Raw genomic sequence first — 24,004 nt, 5'->3', positions numbered from 1 at the left:
TTTTGGAAGGTTTGAGTTTTGATGAGTCTTGAGTTAGTTGTGGGCCTGGTGTGGGCTGTTCGGTTTTGTGCTTACTGAGCGTACTGATGTTAAAGCGCATCGCGGGCTGCGCAGAGGAAGGCTTCTCTGGGCTATAGCTTGGTGGCTTCTTTATATTAATGGCCTAATGGGTGTCTGTTGCTGGAATTCTATTCTAGCATGAGGGTCATGGGTCACACTTGTTGGACTTTGGGTGCTAAGTTTTGCGGATGCTCAAAAATGGGCTTCATTTCTTGCGCATGGTGCGCCATGTATTTAATTGTTTATGATGAAGTAAGGTCTTGGGCCTTGGCTTCGGGCTGTGTACGTGTTCGGCTGTTTGCACAAGGCTTCGTTGTTGGACCTCACTCCTGAGGAGGCTGTACTTATTTGTGCACGAGTAGGGATGATAAAAAAAACCGATCCGAGCATTATTCACAGGGTACCTAGTCCGTTTAAAACCCGAAAACCGATCCTATAGGTTTTGGAAACGGTTTTGGTTTTTGTTTTCAAACCTGTCATGGTTTAGGGTCGGGTTTGGTTTTTGGTGCTGGGTTTAGGGTACCCGAACCGTTTAATAAAAAGATTCATTATAGTAATAATATTATAAATCATCTATAAAGATATACTACTAGGATATTAAATTATAACATGATAAAACATATTAAAACGTATATATTTATAGAAACATATTAATAAAACTATAAATTAGACTAATTTGAATTATAAAATCATAATTAATATAAATCATACTCAATATTAATTTATATTAATATAATCTTCAAATAAAAAAATAAAAAAAATTAAAAGTTAAATGGTAAACGGGTACCCGATGATAAATGGTTATGGAACGGTTTTGGTATAGAGTATATTAAATGGAAACGGTTTTGGTATTTTATAAATGGAAGGGTACCCGACACGTTGCCATCCCTATGCACGAGTTCTTATTCTATATGTCTTACGTGTGACTCTCACGTGGGATATGACAAACTGGAATATTCAATCAAACAAAGAAAATGGTCGTCAATTTATAGATTTTTATGTATTTGGTACCGGTTACAACCATTGATATAAAGAACTTTGGTACAATTTCAATGTGGCCACTCCCAGGCATTCTCAAAACTCACCATGTCATGGCATCACGGATAGCAGCGGCAGTGCTCGAGGGAGCAGACAATTGGGGTAGATGTCCATCAGTGTTTAGCTTGGTCAACCTGGTAGGGCATCCTAGATTTCTCTGCATATATTCCATAACCGATTGTGGTGCGGTTATGTGGCTATTCGTGTATATAAGATGGGTTGGTACCTTAACCAACCTTAGTGTATCCCGCAAGTCTACCTCAAAAAAACGTATGTATGACACATGCCTTCCAACACAGGGACACATATTAAGTAATGTCCTCCTATATTCTTGGACAGCATCTGGCAAATCACCCGCAACCATTGGAGCACTACCCCGAACCGCTGATGGAGCAAATTGACTCACCCAAAATTCGTAATTCGTTTTCATTGCTTCAAGAATTTTTTGGACGTCTTCCACGTTGAATCCTCCATGATAATCTTCATCATTGATTAATCTATTCACACCAGTTTACAATTAAAATGCTACGACTTGAACAATGTATAAATAAATGACGATATATTATCATTATATTATATTAATTAAAGTACCTTGGAGTTGCTCCGATGAGTATGAGCTTTGTAAACAGCGCAGGCTTTTTGACAGTGGCTATAATGCCAATAGATGCTGACATGGCATGGCCAACATAAATACATTCTTGAACTCCACAATATTCAAGAACGTGAAATAGATCCTCCACATAACCTCCTCCACATAACCCTCAAGGTAAGAGTACTTTTCAGTATTTTGAGTATAGACCATGAGTTCAACACTCCCCGAACAAGCCAGGTTAAATAGGACGATACGGAAGTATGGAGTAAAGTATGGAAGAATACGTCCCCACACTGATGGATCAGTGCCAAATCCATGGGCAAAGACGAGATTACGAATCTTTTTCATTGGAGGTTCTCTTGGAGGTGGATCGAGCACCTTGACATTAAAGGATCCAATGTTATTAAACTCGCCAATTCTCGTACCACTCGCTGGTTTAGAGGAACTATAATTTTTTCTTAGGACTATTCATAACAGCACACAAAAGTAACACAATTTTTTCTTAATCATATGATTAAAAATGGTAGGTGACAAAATTGTCTCGACTCATTTTGTGCACTTTTCATCAATTCCATAGCTCAGAAATGTTTCATGTCCTCATCAATCCTTCCTCATCCACATCAATGACAGATAATCATATGAACACAACATTCGATAAACTAGGACAAAGCAAGTTAAAGAAACGTTTCATGTCCTAATAGCATATTTGCCATTTTCTACCTTTACGTCAGCGAGATCAATATTATGCTCCTTAAGGTATAGTATGACGTGAACTCTTGGAAGTTCTCTTTCGTTGGAAGATAATGTCCGTTGTGTGGCCAAACTGCCTACCAAATCCAAATAACCATATTAAACAAATTAAGTCCCTTGTGATTTGACCAAAGAGAGGATTCATAATGAATATGATCATGCTAAAGAAAACAAATGGATTCTATTAATATATTTTGAGAAGCCAAGTATGGGTTTTCTCTTCTACCTTCAAAATACCATATTGGACAACTAATTTTTCGGCAGATAAGGTGGCTCCGCCAGCCAAGAAACTCAAATGTTGACATTTTCCTTTGCATTTCTGCCCAACGTACAAGGTCTTTGAAGTGCTGAGGACAAAAATCCACTTAGCATCTTTGGGACCTCTTGTAGTATTCAGAGGTTGATCGCTTAACTTGTACACCAACTTACCTTTCTCCACTAATATAACTTCATAAGCTTGTCTTTCGGTCTGAAAGAAGCAACAAATATCTTTCAGCAGAAAAATTTATGAAGCTATGAAGTTCGATTTAAGTTGCACCACGCTGAGATATCTAACATCATCCAAATATAAAAGAAAGATGAAACTCACTGAAACTTAAAATGACATCGTGCTTCACCAATACTTGTTAGCATTTTGTGGAGGAGATATGATGATATTTGTTGAGACTTCACCAAGTTGAATGTGCATAAGAGAGCGATATTTTTTTGCCAAGTCTCGAAATTGACCAATACTTGTTAGCATTTTGTGGAGGAGATACGATGATATTTGTTGAGACTTCACCAAGTTGAATGTGCATAAGAGATCGATATTTTTTTGCCAAGTCTCGAAATTGACCATTACTTGTTAGCATTTTGTGGAGGAGATACGATGATATTTGTGAAGACTGCACCAAATTGAATGTGCATAAAAGATCGATATTTTTTTACCAAGTCTCGAAATTGACAAATACTTATTAGCATTTTGTGGAGGAGATATTATGATATTTGTGGAGACTTCACCAAGTTGAATGTGCATAAGACATCGATATTTTTTTGTCAAAGTCTCAAAATTGACCAATACTTATTAACATTTTGTGGAGGAGATATGATGATATTTGTTGAGACTTTATCAAATTGAATGTGCGTAAGAGATCGATATTTTTCGTACAGGTGAGAACCGAAAGAAGTAAAGAACCAACAAAAATGCACAAAATGACAAGCAAAGTTTTCAACATGGGACCCACTCTCTCTTCTTTACTCATGCCAAAACCTCACTCTCTCCTCTTTTTTCTTTCTTTCTCTCTCACCCTTTTTGCCGCCTCTCTCCTTCTCCTTTTTTTGTTCTCCCCCTTTTCTTTAAATGAAAAAAAGAATAAAGAATTGTCATAACTAATATTTGTACAATACTTTTGTGGGACCATTGAAGAAGCAGCATTGTGGTGAAGTAGTATTTGTACAATATTTAATTGACATGTTGACAATTATTCCATTTTAACAAGAAGAAAAAACAAGAATTGTCATAACTAATAAAGACAAGAAGAAAAACACAAGAACTGTCATAAAAATGCGTCATTTATTAGAGTTTGTGGAGAGTTGGAGTAATTAGAGCTTATTTTATATTAAAAGAAATGGATTTATATTGAAATTTGGGTATATTTAATAATTTTTTTTCAAAAATTGAGGGTGGGCTCTGGGCCTACATTGGCTCCACCCCTGGCCGGGGATTTAAGTCTACTGATCTGGTGTATTTTTGCGGTTGTTTTATTATTTTTTCCGGCCGCTGTCTCTGGATGTTCATCTCCGTATGCACGCCTTTGCCTCTCAATGGAAGCTCGTCGATACTTACGAGGCTAGAGCTACAAAATCGGACAGGTATTATAGTCCCTTCCCGATTTAGTTTTTCGTATGGTGACATTTTGCTATATGTCGGTTTGTTTCTTTGTGTGTCTCTTCTTCGCAAAAACTTAAATAATTTACTCATTCTTATTCTCTTGGGTTAACTTTTTGTTTGGATGCTAAAGTGAGTTTGAGCTGTGAGTATAATCACCTTTGACATTCGTTCACAACCTGTTTGGGCACCACATATTTGGCGACTGGAGAGAATTCAGCTGCTGTGCTTCGACTTCTAACTTTCGTTTTTACTTTGGTGAGTTTGGGCTTCATAATTCTTCTCAATCATTTCTGCTTCGGGGAGCTTCGGATCAGCACTCCGCTACTGGTCTACACGTGTTGTCGGGATTACTTCGCTATTGATCTTTTGACTCAGCTTAGGATAGCTTCTTGGGTTCTTCTGTCTCTTCTTTGTTACTCAACTCCCTGTCGAATCTTGGCCTCTCGCTCACTCGCGGCTGGCATTCTGGTTTTGTTTGACCTCATCCTTTGTATACTAAACTCTCTCTTTAAAGTCGTCGTTTAACTTCGTTCTGTTGCTGTTTAGCTTTTCTTTTGTCATTTTAGAGCTAACTAAGTTGTTTTAGCTGCGCAGTTTTTCTGCTGCTATGTGTTGTAACAGTATATTCTTGGGAAGAACTATGAAGTTTTTCCTGCGTGCGATTTAGCAAGAATTTGGCCATGTTTGAAAATGATGATTACATGGGAGAGTTCTATGCTACCGGTTTTTATTTTTGAGAAAGGATAATTGGTGGGGAATGGATGTTATTATCTATTTTAGTTAGGAAATGATGAAAACATGGGGAAAGTTATCCCTGTTTTTGAGAGGCTTTGAATTTAGACTCATTTCGTCTTTGATTGTCTCTATGTCTAGGAGACAGGTGTAAAATAAATTGCATATGAATGTGTATGAACCACTATACATGTCGCATATGCCGGAGGTAATAATTAATTCAAATAATGAGTATTGCTTTTGTAAAAGCATTGTCAGTTACTTATCATGGTTTCTTTCCAGATAAGAATTGTTAGGGAAGAGTATTTGACAAAGGAAGAAAAGTTGATTAGACTGGTTTTTTTTTTTAATCATTTTTTTTAAATTCCTTTTCCTAACCTTCTTCAGTAAATTATGTTTGGTAGTTGTGAACTCTGTTTTTTTAATGTCATTGTAGGGAGATCCTCCAGACTTCATTGGGTCGGTTTTGGCTCTTGATTGTATCTCTGTTTCTTCTTAATGAAGTTGTCTTTTTCTCAAAAAAAAAATGTTATTGTAGGCAATACAGGTGAAAATAACAGGGTCAATAACTTGAATGCTGAAGCAGATGCCGCTGGAGATGATGAAGATGATGTGGGTGTGGTTACATTTCCATGTGAATCTTCTAATATTCCACTCGCGCACCAAGTAGGGCGGCTTAGGTGAGTTTTTTTTTGCTTCTTGTAGCTTTTGTTTTGGTGTTTGATATGGGTTTCATCTGCTCGAGTTGTTTAGGCTTTTACAACTTTTATTTGCTCATTCCGTTGAGCAGGGTTTCCTCTGTACGGGCAATTGGGGTATTTCGCTCTTCCACGTAGAGATCTGCAGATTTCTTCTTCTAACCTTTCTCTAGGTAAAACAAATTAGTCTTCGATTTGTTTACTTCTTATTTAAACGTGTCTTTTCTTTGTTCTTATTTTTAAAAACTATTTGTAAGATTTAAATGTTATGGTGCAGTTCTCTCTTTCTTCCCTTGGGAATTTCAGCAGGTTCTGAGTACTGGATGGGGAGGGCAATGCTATGGTAGGCTGCTCATAAACTCTTCGTAGCCGTTTATCTTGGCTGATTTTCATTACCAATTACTATTTCGTCTCATTCTTTTGATATTGCTTTGCTGAGTATGCATTGACTACATATAACTAATTGTGCTTCTGTGAAATTGTTTACAATAATACAAATAAACAAATAAAAATGTCTGAATTAGGAAAGGGCAATCGATACACAAAGCCACACAAGCAATTGATGGATAATAGGTTCCAGCAACATGGCCAGCTGTTGTTGAAAGGTAAGAAGCGAATATTATTTTTTTTTATTGTATTTGTCGTTTCATTGATGTGAGATTGTTCACATGTGAGAATAAAACAACCAGTTGGTCTGTGGTTCAATTTCATCGGGTTGGGTGGGGGGTTTAAGGGCCAATGGATTGGTTTTGGTTTTGTTCACTCCCTTTTATCGTAACTATTATCGCCAGAATTGCCTTCCAACGATCAATTTTCAAAATGATTTTGGTTCTGAAAATTCATTTGGTAGTAGTTTTAAGGAAATAATTTTGAAAATTTTTAACTCATATTTGGTTTTCAAAAACCAGAAAATGAAAACAAAAAAAAGCAGTTTTGACCAATTTTCAACAAAAACACGTGAAATTATTTTGGAAACTGACGGATAGAATTTTCCGTAAGTCGCGTGCGATCCTCATTCACCACTTCTCTCTCGTCTCTCTCTAACCCTAGCCGTCACACGAATTGTCTCTCCCCTTAGCAGAGCTCTCCCGTCACACGAGAATTGGTTGTCCTTTTACCAGAGCTCTCAATTCAGGTATGAAATCTTTCATCGCCGAACATCTCTGATTTGAGAAACTCCCACTTGGTTCCTTTTCTTAGCTGCCTCCCACATACCATCCGCTTTGGTAATTTTTTAGATCCATCGATCTGCTTCTTCTTCTCCTTTTGGTACAGGGTTACTTCCCTTAAAGACTCGATGATTATCTGGGATCAAAACCACTGAACCAATGGTTGATCCCCTTAAAGACTCGATGATTATCTGCCATTCAAGTATTTATTATGTTCAAGCTTCACTTTTGCATATACTGTCTTGTCCAGCTAGGTAGGTTTTCAGTTGGAGATATTTTGCTAAACTGACATATTAGAATCTTCTGGATCTTTGAGGTCTAAAAGACAGCTGGGTGGCCATGGAGTTTCCAGCTTATATCTTTCCTCCCTCTTTCAGATTGACTGGACTCTTTTGAACAGTACCCATATACTCCATGTTAGAATCAATAGATTAAGTCCAGTCCTACTTTACATGAATTGCCTTGTTTGCATTGGATAATTTCTTCAAATAGATTTCCTCGTATGCTGTGAATATGCTTGTTTGCATTGCAAGCATATTCCTATTATTCAATGCATCCACATCATGATGTGCAAATAGATTTGTTAGGCTCTCAATAAACCTGTGAAACAGTTTTTCTATTCCCCACTTTTAGAATAAAAATCTTGCATCATTTACAAAAATGGTAAACCATTGAATAAAATCACCTTCAAATTAAAAGAAATTTGAAATATTGCAGACTATTGAGTACACTTGACACACATCAGTATTCTGCACAAGCGGCTTATAAAGCCCCATTGAGTACATTAACAAGACTGTGAATGGTACTTTCACCTCTGTTGCATTATTGTCAATTGCATCTACAATGTAATCTGGGTACTCACCTCTTTTAAGGAAGGGATAAGCAGAACTGATAATGTTGCTGATGATGATACTACTTTTGCATTTTCATCTTCACTGCCTTGGCGCGGTGTAGAAAATACTCTTGGTGCATCAAAGTATTCATGAGAACTTTAACATGGAAATTTTGACATTCAGAAATTGTAATCAAAGTATGCTTTTACCTGCTGCAAAAAAAAGTATTACCACATGAGGTAATAGCTGTACCTGGAAGAATCAGAACTGTTTGTCATTTGCCCTTTTTTTCTATTTTCCTGTCTGTCAGTGTTGATATATGAGGTCACTCTAGATGCAAATGACTTAAGGGTATTTCTAGATGCAATATCAAGACCAGAGAATCATTTCCCACATCCTGTTGGAAGTACAAAAATAAATTCTAACCATATTTCCGTTACATTTATTTAATTATATATTTGGATGTCTAATGATGTATGAAATGACATGCAGACCAATATTATCTTGTCGATTCTGGATACCCTTGCATTGCCGGATATTTACCGCCTTTTAGAGGGGGTCGATATCATATAAGTGAGTACCATGGTCGAGGTAGAGGACCACGTACACGCAAAGAGTTGTTCAACTATCGGCACTCGTCAATGAGGATGGTGATTGAAAGATGTTTTGGAGTTTTAAAGGCACGCTTCCCAATATTGAAATTGATGCCCCCCTACCCGCCAACTCGACAAAGACTTATAGTAGTTGCTTGCTGTGCAATTCATAATTTCCTTCGTCAACGAACACAACAAGATCATTTGTTTAATACATGGGAAAATATGGATCCTTCATATATGCAACCGTCAACTTCAACAGGGGCAAGATCAAGCGGTGCAAGCTCGAGCAACAATATTGCGAATGATCAAGGAGCTGCTATCATGTCCCAATATCGTGAACACATATCTAATATGATGTGGATCGATCATTGTAATACATCAAATGATGAATAAAGCAATGTAATCTATAGTCAATTTTATTTTTTAAATGAGTATAGTATATATTAGTATTCCCTGTTTTAACAATATGCATCTATCCAAACGAATTTTCTGCTTTAATTTTTCAGAAATAGCATCTTCCAAACGAATTTTCGTGTTTTCTGTTTCCAAAAACAATTTTCGAAAAACACAAACCAAATGAATTTTTTACAGTTTTTTATTTCTTAAAACTCTTTCAAAAAACTAAAGTCAAAATCGATTTTAAAAACGAATTTACAAAAGTATTTCCAAACACACTCTTAAGCTTTTGAGTTGGATTGTTTCAAGCTTGTATTATGACCCAATTTTCCCAAGTATGTGGGCTGGACATTAGGTCCATATTTTCAACAAAAAAAACCCAAAACAATCAAATAAAACAGCAGGCCAAGACTAAAATTGAGTACGGGGAAGGGGAACACACCCAAAAAAACCCAAATCTAGAAACTACTCCAAAAAAAAAAAACGGGGGATTAGACCTCAAAAGTCAAAACACTCCAGAAGCCCTCTAGCCACTGGATTGCGCCGAGTCTAAATCAGCTGCAGTTGCTGGAATGAATACAGCAGTCAGTCAATTGTAGTTGTCTCCGAGAATCATCGAAGCAAAAAGAAGAATGTTTAATTTTGGTGGCTTTCCTTGGTGACTCTTGCTTTATAGTTAAGGTTTTGGGTTGGCATACACATGAAAAGCCACAAAAGCATGCATTTATATATATGAAGGCGATAGGGTATAAAAAGGTTGAGAGTTACAGGTTCAGCTACATAGCTGGGGAATGATAAATAAAGCCAAATGAAAAGGAGCTGGCCTCCACTCAATCGTCAAAGATTGAGCAATGGAAGCAGAAGATCGTAGGAGAAGAAGAAGAAAATAGACTTGTTTATTATCATACCAATGGTTTACAAGCTAAGCCAAGTCTTTAGATATATATTGAGTCACATAAATAGCCTTAATTAAGCTAAAGTCTTTCTCCAATTTTCCCAAATTATAACATCCTCCAACATACCAATATACCATATCAGAAATCCACTCCTCCATATATGCTAATAAAGATAGTATTTTTGTCCGCTTTGAATTATTTCGTTTTTGTGGATCCATCAGGCCGCATAGTTTTATTCCTCCTGAACCCAGCTATTATAGGTTGAAGCATAACTCATCGAGCAAACCCAGTTACTACAGGTCAAAACTCAACTCACTAGGCTCTAGAAAAGGCATTGTTGGTTGTAAAGGGCGGGGTTTATCCATATATATCACTTGGTTGAGACTTACCCAATCACCGATCGATGTGATCTAAAATTATTTTTTTTTAAGTCAGCAAAAAGATTATAGTAGGTAAATACACAGACGTTGCTGGACGATTTGTGTGATAGGAGAGTCGTTCATTTTTCTCCTCCATCATCATCGATAGGACAAGATAAAAAATATATTTTTGTAATCCTAAATAGTCATAGATGCAAAAGATACCAAACCACTAGGGTCTAGGGAACACAAAATAAGAAAAAGCTAATCTAGAATATTTAAAAGGGGTTACTTCTATTTGCATGTAGTTGGGGCAGGTGCTTTTATTGAATTTCATGAGAACAGCTGTGGCCTATCAATACAACCGGCCAACTTACTATATATGCAATAGACATCAGACAATAGTTGATGAGTACAGCACTGACTTAATATATCTGTGTCTTAAATCAAACAGCTTGTGGGCAATCAACACCAACCTCATCTAAAAAGCAAAGAGAGAGAAGGTGATTTTGACTCATGTTGCTCAAATGAGGAAGCCACATCACATGTATGGACTGGTACACCCCCCACCCCCTCGCTCTCAATAGCTAGTATGAACTAATATTATGTAATGTAATCAGTGGTCCATAATCTTACGTACAAAAGTTAAATACAATATTCCACTTGAGGACTAAAAGCCAACTTTTCATTAGGCAAAACAAAGGTTGGGTAGAGACTCCCTAATGCCAAATGCTAACTAGATTGATATCATATTATAAACCATCACTATTTGCTCACCAACTTCTTACTTTAAAAAACAAATAATATTAAATAAGAGGTCTTCCTTTCGATAAGGAAAAATGGATACGAAGAGACGGATTTTAAAAGGTTTTTTTTTTTTTTTTTGTTAAAATTTATTAATAAAAAGAACAAGAGAATACGGGGCCGGGAAAGCAAAACTAGAAGCCAAATATACCTAAACAAACAAAAGTAGGAGGAGACCCAACTTTAAAAGCCAGACCAACAGCAATGCTCTACTAATTAACATGCCAAAAAAACTAAAAGATACCAAAATCGTTATTAACTTCGCAATCAACATCTACCATCATTGATGACCAGACAACTGTACTATTTAATGAAAAAATCCCCTAAATAGCAAATCAAAAAAACGAAGAGCAATCCAACCTAGCTACTTCAATTCTTAGAGAAAGAAAGTGGAATTCTCGTCATATAAGAATGACTCTATTTTCTTTGTATTTTTGCAAGCTTCTTTTTGAAATGCAGTTGTGTACTGGGGTATATTACAAATACTAGTCTATTTTGTATTACGATTTCGTATTTATTGACATCCTTTTGTTAATCACTCGTCTCTATAAATTATTTTTTTGGTTTTGGTCTTTCCTTATATTTCATGGGATGGGGTGATTTGATTAGAGGCTTTACAGCTTATCAAATGGGCCACGCCCAGATTTGAATTTTTCTGATCCAATAATCTTGGATAAATTGGTCTGGACTCAGAGTAGCGGGCCCTAATCACTTAAATTTCAAACCAAGCTCAGGCCACGGACAAAGTATCCATCAAGCCTGTCAAGAGCAAACTCTTGGGCCAGAACCGGTTTGTAAACTGAATTTTTTGTGGGTTGGGCCTGAAGCATCAAGATATAACTTATTAACTTCTATCAAAGCTCAATATCTGAAGCCCGATCCTCAGAGGACTAAGCTGCTCAACCAAAATAATCTCTGTAATGTATTCAACAGCTGAAATGAAAGCAGTCAATCTCACAGCTTTTCATTGCCACAAAACCAAGAAAGGAAAAACAATTCCTTAATCACCTGATAAACACCTGAGGCATTTGCACTCGAAACCAAACCCGTAGTACAAAAGTTTTTGTCGAGCATTGTGATCCATGCTTGCATCAATATAGCAAATTCGAAGCTCTTCACCTGCAAACCACACAACAACCTTCATTGATTTTTAAGACATGTTCCTAAAGTTCATGAGAACCAGGTGCCAAGTTAAACTATAAATCTATAAATGGGATGGGACGACCAACTAAAGGAACATAAATGAAAACAACAGCACAACACTTGAGACAAACCTTCCTCGATGTCACGAAGCGCCTTCAATCTTGCGTCTACATTATCTATCCATATAATGTGTGCATTGGGATCTGCAGCAAAGGACGAGCTAATTTTAGTTTTACTGTCGGCTCGCATATGTGTGAAAAAGCTGCATATCCAGTTAGCCTTCCCATTAAGGAGCAAAAAATTGATGCAAGAAAGTATCATTATGTTTTGTCTCCCCTGATGTCTTTTCAATTATTCGACATTATTTTAATATTAGTTCCTCTGTATTACCCCATTTATATTTTTTGAAAATCTAGTAAATAAAAAAACTTGCTTCAAGATATAGCTCAGACATGTTTTGATGTTATAAACTTAGAATGAGTTTGTATATGTCAATATTTCTTCCACTCAAAACCTAGGTTATGAAAATTTTACCAGAGCCCTTTATACAAAATGTAACAAGACTGACGGGAAAGCTTACCACAATCATGATTGTAAAAAGACGGAAGCATATAAACAGCATTCCCAATGGCTGATTCAGCTTCGATACAGGCTGCTGCTGATGAAAGAAGATCTTCATACAATTCTCCAACCAACTCTATCCGGAACGCATTAATACGAATCCTTGACAGTACACTAGTGTACCATTGCTTGGTTAGAACTTGGGATGTTAAAGAAACCTCTTCTAGACATGAAAGAAAAGGGTCAAGGAAAGTATTAAAGGTACACATTAGACCAAAACTTCCTGTTGAGGATACATGCCAATTGTTCATCTCTAATATTTGCCTTTATGAAGGTAGTCCTTAGTAGACCAAACCCTTCTTCCATCTGTAACATATCATCAGATTATGATAATCACGGCACATCTGAAAAAATTCTCTACCAAAATAAGCACGATTTAAAAGATAATCGCATTGCCATAAATCTTGCATTCTTGCCTCAGGGATCCACCAACGCAACTTATTTTTCATAATTGTAACATCACCATTATCTCACCTTCAAAACCATCTCCGGAGATAAAATAGCAGGTTGAAGTATGTCAAGACAGTCATCAGGTGCAGCTCCTGATATAACCATACAAGCCAACCGCTTTACCAGAAGTGGATATTTTAAACTCTCAGTCCTTCATTATAAGATAAGAAAAATTAAGATAAATACAAATAATTCATTCATAACTGAAATGTTTTTTGGTGCTTTGTCCAGAAGAAAACATTTGCTAGGAAATCAATAAGCATTGCATATGATCAAGTCTGTAGGAAAATACATAGATGCTAGAGCTGGGAGGAATTGGATGTTTGTTTTATCATTTTGTTTGTTAACACTTGAAGATGAGACAAAAGTGCAAATATAGATCAAGAGCATTAATCAGGAGCAAGGGTATCCTCCAAAGATCTTTCTTGATTTAAAAGAACTCTAGAGCCTTTTGTTCAAGGAAAAAGTGAAGATTTTCGAGTCATCCTATATCATTCATGAAATAATTTTCATGTCTCCCTAAGTTCCACTTTGATAATAGAGAACGACATCCATCAGGGATCCATCATGCAAAAAGTGAAATTAAAAGCACTTGGCAGCTTACATACCGACAATACTCATGAAAGGCTAACCAATCTGTTCTTGTCTCAACATCAAAGACAGCCTAATCAGAAAATTCAAAGCTTTTGTTAATACATGAAGACAAGGAAGACACAACATGTCAAAGCAAAAATCAAACTCATAGAGCTTCAAATTTATACTTTAGTCATCATTTGGTTGACAAGGAAGACACAACAGTAAGACTCATTCGATGGCAGTGCTAAACTTTACGAAGGAATAAAGTAACAAATACCGAGGATTAAATACTGCAATCAAAACCGACATTGAAAAATTCTCATTCCAGAGTACATAAAAACCAAGGTGACACAGTCTATCAAAGAAGCAAAACTTCAAACAGCTTGTGGGCGAATCCTGTTAACTTCGAATCAACATCTTCTACCATCATTGACGACGAGGCAAAATTCCCTTAAATAGCAGATAAATATACGAAGAGCAATTTAGCTACTTCAATTCTTAAAGAAAGAAAGTGGACTTTGGACACATCCAGTGATTACCGAACCAATTATACCATGAAATTATCCTTGCATTCTTCACTGCAAAACCTCACGCTCTGCGATTTAGTATCCATGGAACTTGAAAGCCGTCTGAGGCAAAATTGACACACACTTTCATTGCAAAAGAGAGAAGGGTGAGATACAATGGGCTTGGCAGTGTGGATGAGGTCACCGGCACCAATTATTCGAGTGGCGAAAACGCCTCGACCGGCAGACTCGGTGAGAGAGACCCGGATCGGAGGCGGTGCTGGTCTACTCGGTCTCTGGTTCTCATGATGCTCCGACGTGGAGAAGTTGAACGAGAGAAGTCGCTTTTCTTGGGAAGTACGCGGGTTTATGAAGCGCCAAACGCAACGGCTATGACGGACCAAAGCCGACCGAGACATTCCCAAGTCTCTTCCAACTTCTAACGCGTTTTGAAGAATTCTTTCGCATGTGCGGCTATAACAACTTGGCAAATGTGTTACGGTGTCGTATTGTTGAAAGATAAGGAAATTGAACATTTGAACCTTATACATTATGCATTGTTTGATGAGAGGCTTTGGAGCGTAGCAAACTGGGCCACACCGGATTTTGAAACTTTTTTTCTGATCCAAATTTCAAACCAAGTTCGGTCCATGAACAAAGTATCCATGCCCAAGTCTGTCCCGTCAAAGAAAAGACTTGGCATGAGCAAACCCTTGGGCCAGACAGGTTGGTAAAGTTTTTGGATTCTGTACTGTAGTATTGGGCTGGACTGTATTTACTACTGAGCCTGAAGCATCAAGACGTAACTTCAAAGCTCAATATCTGAAGCCCAATCTTGGCCCGGCCCGAATGTATAGAACTTGAACAAGAGATGACGATCGCCCCATCTTCCATGCGGAAACATGACCCTACAGAGTACAGAGTTACGTTGGCCATCCAATCAAAATTCAGTCAAAAGCTCAATATCTGAGGGGAAGTTGACCAACAAAGCTTCCTCGGCAAACCTTTGAATTTTTCCTTGCTCTTCAAGCTAATCAAAGTAAACTCTCATTATAAATACAGGTACATCAACAACCCCAAACACAAAAAAAAGAAGAAAAAAAAAATCAAAATGGCACTATTCTCTTTCATTTACAGTTGCTTTGTCCCAAAATCCTCTTCGCAGGTGATCTCTGATGATCCAGATGTGAAAACTGCTTCTCTTGAGAAACCAAGAAGCAAGTACAGATCGCAACGACCTCCCATTGTTGTATCTTACTTTCCTGTTGGTTCACAACTATCTCGGCTGTAGTCACAACTAATAAAAAACCTGGTCTTTTTGTTTGTGATTCGTGAAGCGATGGAGAAGCTCAAGACAAGCTACAGAGAAGATCCTTTGATTGTAAATCAATAAAGATCCCAGAAAGAAACTTATGCTTTTGATGGTGTGAGTAGAAGTACTATACTATGTTATCTCTGTCATTTGTGTATCAAAAAGCTTGGCAGGGTAAAAACTGATGTTTCCTCAGTGGATTTGTTCCAGAACAGGAACTTCTCAACAATAATATCAGTTTCCAACAATTGATCTGTCATTCTAGTTACTAAGTTATACTCATAAGATTTCATGTGCATCATGTGCAACGCGTGAAGTTCATGAATACATGTAGATCCTATGTGTTCAACGCAACAGTTGAGATAATTGGTATATCAAGTGCTGAGATCTTGATCATTTTTGTTTACAGTTAGCAGTTGATTACATACCAATCAAGGGGTAACTTCCAAACATGTTTACTTCACTGTATACATACATTTGACAAGAGATGGTACTTCACGGAACATCAAATTACATTTCACCGATGATGTTCTACTGGGATACAGAACATAATCACAACAGCACGAAAAAAAGTCAGGAGTCGAAAATTTCTAAGCTTGCCAACAAACTAAGAGACATTTGCCAGTAGTCCTGAACACCAAAACTCTCAGTGTAGTAAGTAAAGGGGACAAAGCAATATACATATTGCATATATACACAAACAAAGCATCCTCCGTTATAGTCAATTTCAATATTAAGAGCACCAGTACAAGCATTTCACAGTTTGCCACACCTGATTCGAGAAAGTCCTTATTGATGCAATGGCAATCTCCAATCAAGTTTCTCATCTGGGTGTTGTTTCTCTAGTTCTTTAGGTGGAATGAAGCAGTCCATCGACAGCCCTGGCACGTTGAATGCAATATCATCGATTGTCCAACTCTCCTCCATCCTTGTCATCGTTAAGCCGGCCTTCAAGTTATCCCCAAACCTTGTGATGATCACACTCGATTGACCAGCATGCGCAATCATGACTCCGTCCACCGCCCGGTAGTCCTCAATCTTTGTTGCCATGATAGTTTCCCAATATGTAGGGTACATTCCGGGTGACTGAATTCTGTTTAAGTATGAGTCTTCCAAATACACCAACAGGCCACTTCTCTGGCTGAAGTAACCGAACATAACATGCTTGATCATCTCTGCAGTGTTATCACTTCTATCAGCCAGATCCCTTTGATCAGCAGACAGTTTTAGCACAAAACAATCGACGCCAGACATTTCCTTCTCTCCCATGTACTGCGCTATGGAGAATACAGCAGATATCGCCATTGGGTCTAATCCCTGCACGAATTACTACATCTTAACCGTAACCCATTTCCAAAATCATATGAAAACACAAAAGAAGCCAGTTATATTTGAGAAGTAGAGTCCTAATTCATGCTAAAAAAAGAAAAAAAATATGAGTGCATACACACTTCACGAACATGAGGGGCTATGATATGAGTCCATCTAGTCTAAGTTTTGCTTCAGTGGTTCTGCCTATGGTGACAACGACGCATAATGGTCGATGGTCCGCAATACTCAGAGAAGGTGCTGAATAGGGTCCATCTGCTATATTTTTAAGAAATAACATAGAATCTTCAGTAAAGTATAAGACAAACGAACAACTACAATAAAAACTCCACTTTTGATTCTCCCCACAGAATATAATCCTATTGATTCCATCTTATTTTCAAAAAGCATCTCAGAAACAAGATCAATCAACTTGAGCATCTAGATCTCAATCTAACCCTTTTAAGAAGACTTTTTGGACTCTAGAGCAAAACAAGATTTTTCAAAGGTACTGAATCAGTGTACTAGTTTGCACATTAAGAAATCCACATAAAAGATCTTAACTTTCAAAACTAGTATTTAGAAGTGAAAACAGAAAAGCAAGGAGTAGTAGTACATGCCTGAATAGCTCGCCGGAGAGGACGAACGCCACCTTTGGCGGCGTGGGCGCTGATCCATGGGGTGTGACGCCAAGCCACACTCCCATCACTGCCAGCCACAACCTTGTGACCACCCACAACTAACTCAATTAGCCACTTATCAGGTACCATTTGCCACATAACGAAGCATCCTCTTTGAGAAACCGTGGCGGCTCCAGCAGCAGAGACAATTGAGCCGCCAAGTTCATCTACCATTGCCATTGTAACTTTCCCGGTGACATATATGTTCTTCACTCTCCCTTCTAACTTCCGGCAGCCTGTCGCCGCCGTGAAGTGTTGTATAATGTACTCTGCCGAAGAAGATACCTATTGAGACCAACATTTTCATAGCAGGGTCTTTAATTAATTGCACTAATGATTCCCAAGGCACGTGACATTTTGATTCTTATACATGTTTTTTTAATAAGTTAAACAATTTTGAGCTGGACTTCTGCAACCAAAGATTTCTAAGCTTTTTTAATCTTGTAAAAAAATTAGCTTGAGATTCATGACAGAAATCTCATGATCAATGATAGTGTGTGAAAAGTATATTGAGAAAGAAGATACAAAAGCAAGTGCTTAAAAAGATCAAAATCTACATTAGCTCAAGAAAAAAAGCTGCTTTTGGACACAAAGGAGATGGAGTTTAATTGTAAAGGACCCACAAACCCCACTTTTTTGAGATGCTTTCATGGTGGGATGGTAATGACAAAGGTATCTCAGACAGTGGCAGTGGAGAGGCACTGACCATTTCGTCCATGAAAAACTAACCCCCATCTCACTTTTTGTCTTTCCAAGAAAAAATTATAAAAAATACCCAAAAAATCCAACAATTTCTTACTAGAAATTAGTGAATGAATGTGCTTCAAGTGTATTGAAAACTGCACCAACATTAGTTGTAATGCATTAATCAGTTACTCAGAAAGAAAATGAGGGTTACCTGGTTACTGGAGAGTTTGGGATGAACAGGGACAGGAAAGAGAGGGCAACCTAGGACACTGAGGAGGATCCTGAGGTCAGACTTCTTGGTGAAGACAAGAGAGAACTGGGTTTTGATCCATTTCTTCCATGAATGCATTTTTTTGGAGCCATTTATGTTGGCTTCTTCTTCGTTTACGGGTTCCTCTGATAGTGGTGCTAGGCGAGTACTCATCTGTTGCTTCTTCCGTTTTTTCTCCTCTTTGCACAAAGAAAGATTGCAAGAGAGAAGAGAGAGAGAGGGAAAGAGACAGAGAGAGAGTTGGTTATTATGGAGGCTGCAGAAAATTGAGAGGAAGAGTACTTAATGGGAGACCACCCAAATAGTCGTCAGCTTTTCTTTACACGCAGACCTAAGTGCGTGCTAGACATCATGCCTTTTGGTTTCTTTTCCTTTTCCTGTTGGTGTGTTTTGGAGTCGTTCATTGGTTGACTACCCCCATCTCGAAAAAGAAATGCAATTTACACCCTAGTTTGGATATTTGCTTGTGGTCCTTTTGGAGAACAATTTGCTTACTTTCTTGATAAAAACTAAACATACGATTATGGTCGAAAAAGAGAGGATTTATATAGAACATCATAGACTAAAATTAAAAGAACCAATAAATGATGAGTCATCACCATGACTAAATCTTAACATAATTATGACTTTTCTACAACTTTAGCATTGATAATTGTAAATTATGCAAACTTTTTAACTTTTTTTTATGTTCAAGCTGTATTGAAAACAATAGATCATTTTCATCCACCCATGAGTTGCTAGCAAATCATCATATTTCATTTTCGAAGGATAGTGTAGCATAATAAGTATGTAGATGGGGTTGGCGCGTGGCGAATGTGTTGTAGGCTGAGCTTATAAGGGAGGCAATGCCCAAGGCAGGTAATTGGTCTACGTCCTACTTCGAATTGGGTGATAATGGGGTTTCCGGTAGTTTGGTACGAATTCGGAAATACTTGGTTCCTTGCTTTCTTCTGATTTTTGGTGAAATGGTCACTTCCGTTTGATTTTCTATAGATGATATGGTCGCCTAGAGACCTAGCAAGGATTTTCCATCTAGATTGTACGAGTGGCATGATGTGATTGGACATTGACGAGCAAAAAAAAGATTAATTTTATGGTGGAACTGGGAGATTCCCTATTTAATGTATGAGGGACCTCACGGGGTTGGAATTGGACTTTGGAGTCTCTGTTCATAGGTTTTCACATTAGAATTTAGAATTAGGGATGGCAAATATTCGATCAAAGTGGAACAATAACACATGTTGATAAAATATTTAAATGTTTGGATTGTATTTGAGATTGAATTTCATACATAATTAATTGACCAAACTCATATTGATTTAAATCCAGATAATTAAATCGGACAATAATTTAATTCGGGTTAAGGTGAAAACAAGTAAATCAAACAAGACTTTTATGTTTGGAGCCTAACCTTATTTTAAACAGGACAAAAATTATGTTTGAACCCAGATTTCCGACATATAACTTGTGTTCAAATTTGATTTAATTCGAGTTGAACAAATTCGGTCATCCAGACCAAACAAAGTTGTGCCATCCCTATTTAAAATCCTAAATCCTTGTAGTAAAGGGTTGAAATTATGGACAAAATTTCAATTGCTTAACCGGAAGTCTTACCCTTATCAAAGTGGTAACTTTTTCTTTATATGGCACTTTATAGGCAAAGTTATCTTCATCTCACTTCCAACCAACGGCACTTGCAGCAAAATGTAAATGAGATTGCTCTAAATAAACAGTAATCCTCTTCGTGGACCATACAGCCAAGTCAGGAAAACAGCTCAATTGCCATCCACAGCCAAAGATGCCGATTCTTTTGATTCCCATCATCGAGAGTCCTAAGATCACTGGATCAGACTTGCACCTTATTAAAGAAAAAAACAAACGATGTGTTAAATAAAAAATCCCACTGCTCTGGCAATCTAAGCTAAATACTCAATTGCTAGCTTCTGACTTATTCGCTGCCAGGAATACTAACTAATTAAAAAACGTAATAAATGTCAAAAGAATTAGTAATCTTCTGGGCCATGGCATAGTACCGAAACTTATTAAATTAGAACAATCACAGTCAAGCAGTGTCCAATCACCAAACACAAATAATAGGCTCATATACAGTAGATCCATAGATTAGCCAGTAAGACGAGGACATTAAAACATCCGCGGAACCATGTTCCTAGCATAAAAATATACCAGCATGCATACCACTAATAGATCTTATCCTATGTAATTATCTAGAGTAGCATATACTATTGCTCCTGCTCCTGCTCCTGCTCCAGCCATAAGGCGACCTTGAGTAGGAGCGCTCACGGTATCCTCTGTTCCTGGGTGACATTGATCTGTACATGTGCCCATCTTTGTTAAGAAATGTCAAGGAAAGCAAAGGAACATAAGGCATATGCACCAATTAACAAATAAACAACTTGAGGAATCCCTTCACCGGGTGGGGGGAATAGTAGTCTGGACTACGAGAATAACTGCTACCATAGCACAGCGGGAGAAAATAACCAAGTGGTGACCTCCTGCGATCATATGAACGACCCCTGAAAACATAATCCAGGCATCAATAGTGGCACATCCCAACCACTAAACTATCCTATTTGAATGCAAAAAAGGATATCACTAATGAGCACGAAGGGGATGCAACCCAATCAAATTAGAAGATCGTTAAGCTATACTCAAAAAAATTCCTATCAGAATATTTACTCCAAAGTTTTACATTGCAAAGTCAACTGTCCATGAGTAATCAAAAGAAGTTTTGTTGTCTTGAAAGATCTACTGTTCTTTAATGCTTCCAAAGTAGCCAACAGATATCCATGGGAATAAGATAAGCCGCAAGGTAGATCTGTGCCATATAAACAATCATTTCATGCTTCATAGATATTCACAACTAATCTACCAACATAGATTGACACGATATTGCGTAAGGGAAGTTACCAGCTTCAATTGCCACACATTATGAAAGGACACTAAGTTAAGGTCAAAATATCCAAAGCCAGAAATCTGCTAGTAAGGCTATACAATCCATCATTACCTTATACGATCTCTTGCTCGCATTTCTGAAGGTTTCTTCCAGTTTTCCTCCACAAATACCACCATCAGTTCCCGACCAAGAAAATTCTCACCATCCAGATAATGCTTGGCATCTGCAGCATCAGCTGGATATACAAACTGGACAAAGCCAAACCCTCGCGGCTCCCTGCAACATGCCATATTGGAATAACAAACATTACATAGAAAAGAAGTACAGGAATTTCTTCTATAAACCACTTATGAGTGACAATATCACAAAAAAGAAGAATATAAAGCAAATATATATTGCAATATGGAAAATCAAAAGCAGCGCATGCAGGCACCCCACGGTGTTACATAAAAAACACTCACTTGCCAGCTGACCTTGTGGAAGCCAAAGTTAAAATTGAGTCTGTAATCTTCAAGAGTTGAACTTCTTCACAATGTATTCAAGTCAAACTTCTTCTAGTCTGAAAGTATATTAAGATCATCTTCAACAACTTCATCACCAAACAGATAAACAAACATCCTTGCCACCAAACACTAACAAAATGCATTCAGATGACAGATTGGTTGACTGAATACAAAAGATTTACACATGATATGTTTACCCAGTATAATAGTCACGGGGCAAGTCAATGTCTTTAATATGACCAAATCAACCGAATGGTCCACGTAGGTCTTCAGGCCTACAAAACACATACAGTTTGTTATAGACATATTTCGAAAAGACAATCATTGTTGAACACGAGATTCTAGTTTCTCAAGGACAATGATGCATGATTAAGCATTCATAAGCGCAGAACTAGGACCACTATTCAGCATTCACAATGAAACACAAATAAATGCAATTTCGAAAATCATCTGCACAAGGAAAAAGAACAAGGGGGAATTCTAGTTTCCCTCCCAAGGACAATGATGCATGATTAAGCATACATAAGTGCAGATCTAGGACCACTATTCAGCATTCACAATGAAACACAAACAAATGCAATTTGGAAAAGCATCTGCACAAGAAAAAAGAACAAGAGGGAAAAAACCATGAATCATCAAGCTCTCAGTAAAAGGGTTGCATGATTGGAAATATGAAATGCTACAACCAGGGGCAACTACGAATATTTTCAGTTGAAGAGTCCAAGACAACTTGGGTTCAAAAATATATCTCTCAGCATATTATATAAGTAAAAAGATATATATTAAGGTATTAGGATGCTAGTTACTAATTAGCTTTCAAATGGAGAAAATGCAGCGACATTTAAGAGAAATGACTCGAGCAAATCAAACAGCACACAGATCATGAGTCTTATGATATGTAACCAAAATTTAATAATTTCCATATACTACAGGCATAATGAACATAAAAAATAAGTACACAAACAACCGCATCAGAATCCATATAATGCTAGTCTGTGAAGAGACTAAACCTGCAGTCACGACGAAGGTTGCGAACCAGAAGACTAGTGGGCAGATCTCTACCAGGTCCTCCATAGTGTCCACAAGGGCTAGGGCTTCTATATCTCCCTGCTATAGGACCTTGGTGGCGAAGGACTGTAACTGTAGCTTCCGCCCCTCATTAATATATCACAACCAACAACCTACAAAAGGAAACAAATGAAGCCATTACAAGGTTGCATTTGTGAATGTGCATCATTGTTCCACACATTTAATCTAAAACTGAAGTCTAAAAACATAACTACAATATTTTCAAGGATTAGTTAGCACAAATCTGTGACATATATGCAAGGGCATAATTTCTGGTAAAAGCTTATATGCATAACTTTTTAAAAGCTACCTAAATGAATTAGTTAAACAATTCTATTTATCTCCTCCCATACAAGAAATCTTAGGATTTCAAAGTAACTTTTCCCATATCAGCAGATAACAGAAATAAAACTTTCACGTCATCATTAGAAAACGAAGAAAAACGGCCAGACATCCATGTTATCCATTGAAAGAATGTTTTGTTTCATCCGATTGCATTATCATGACGATTGACGAATGAACGAGCGCAATTCTACATTAATGTCAGGAAATCGCAATAATATAGCAAGCTACGCTAGTAAACCCTAGACACAGGGACGATCAGTAAATAATACGACAATTAACTCTTCAGAAAGAATTCGAGAAAATCGACGATATCTACGCAAAGAAAAAATCGTCACCACTCACAAGTATAACCGAAAACTACATGTAGGCTGTAGATGAAGATAGAGATGGAGAGAGACCTGAAATTTGAGAAAGCAACCTTGCGTTTGGGCCATATGGAGATTGAGCGAGACCTGAAATTAGAGAAACAATCTCGCGTTTGCTCTCAAACTGAAAACGTAGAGAACAAGAAATTTCCCTTCTTCTTCCCCCAGAAGATTTGTTTCCCTGCTTCGCGTTATGTGTACGCTATCCTAAAACGCAGCAGCACATCGCAATCTAAGGCGTTGATCTTATTTGGTATGGGCCATGGCGGCACTAATGCTTACCCTATTTTTTTATTTTTATTTTTTTGTAATTAAGTGCGGTGGGGGTTTTAAACTTTTAATCCATATATGCTTGGGCTTGGGGTTTTAATTCGGACCTGCTCTTTTGGGCTCATAGCTTAATTTGGACATTCCGTAATCCGTATATTTATTTGGGCTAAAGGTTTATGGCCCATTATTATC

The 24,004-nt window shown here is 37.5% G+C and overlaps 3 protein-coding genes and 1 long non-coding RNA gene across 5 annotated transcripts; 1 reads left to right on the top strand and 3 right to left on the bottom strand.

Annotated features, from left to right (window-relative positions):
• The first annotated feature begins 4,223 nt into the window (after window positions 1–4,223).
• Window positions 4,224–8,787, top strand: LOC119995659. Its single transcript, XM_038842161.1, has 10 exons — window positions 4,224–4,291; window positions 4,625–4,778; window positions 4,932–5,033; window positions 5,325–5,378; window positions 5,479–5,521; window positions 5,581–5,676; window positions 5,833–5,913; window positions 6,018–6,083; window positions 6,265–6,345; window positions 8,235–8,787. The coding sequence occupies exons 1-10, from the start codon at window positions 4,224–4,226 to the stop codon at window positions 8,729–8,731; spliced, it is 1,242 nt and encodes a 413-aa protein (XP_038698089.1). The 3' UTR covers window positions 8,732–8,787.
• Window positions 8,788–11,658: 2,871 nt separating this feature from the next.
• LOC119995658 (histone-lysine N-methyltransferase ATXR4) lies at window positions 11,659–14,640 on the bottom strand. The gene is made up of 7 exons (XM_038842160.1): window positions 14,137–14,640; window positions 13,616–13,671; window positions 13,032–13,158; window positions 12,794–12,863; window positions 12,517–12,696; window positions 12,068–12,139; window positions 11,659–11,912 (listed from the first exon to the last, which is right to left on the bottom strand). Exons 1-7 carry the CDS (start codon window positions 14,638–14,640, stop codon window positions 11,794–11,796), a joined length of 1,128 nt encoding a protein of 375 aa, XP_038698088.1. The 3' UTR covers window positions 11,659–11,793.
• Window positions 14,641–15,173: 533 nt separating this feature from the next.
• LOC119989703 lies at window positions 15,174–18,613 on the bottom strand. The gene is made up of 3 exons (XM_038835379.1): window positions 18,288–18,613; window positions 17,330–17,674; window positions 15,174–16,718 (listed from the first exon to the last, which is right to left on the bottom strand). Exons 1-3 carry the CDS (start codon window positions 18,498–18,500, stop codon window positions 16,191–16,193), a joined length of 1,086 nt encoding a protein of 361 aa, XP_038691307.1. The 5' UTR covers window positions 18,501–18,613; the 3' UTR covers window positions 15,174–16,190.
• Window positions 18,614–19,812: 1,199 nt separating this feature from the next.
• On the bottom strand, window positions 19,813–23,747 carry LOC119989256. 2 transcript variants are annotated; one of them, XR_005465774.1, is made up of 6 exons: window positions 23,576–23,747; window positions 22,775–22,945; window positions 21,962–22,039; window positions 21,723–21,820; window positions 21,373–21,537; window positions 19,813–20,205 (listed from the first exon to the last, which is right to left on the bottom strand). It is a non-coding gene; the product is annotated as an uncharacterized LOC119989256 (long non-coding RNA). The 2 variants fall into 2 exon arrangements; XR_005465776.1 differs by lacking the exon at window positions 19,813–20,205 and adding an exon at window positions 20,891–21,183.
• Window positions 23,748–24,004: the final 257 nt, after the last annotated feature.

This window comes from Tripterygium wilfordii, chromosome 3 (assembly GCF_013401445.1).
Source record: "Tripterygium wilfordii isolate XIE 37 chromosome 3, ASM1340144v1, whole genome shotgun sequence".
Taxonomy (NCBI): Eukaryota; Viridiplantae; Streptophyta; class Magnoliopsida; order Celastrales; family Celastraceae; genus Tripterygium; species Tripterygium wilfordii.
This window is presented reverse-complemented; position numbering and strand designations above follow the sequence as displayed.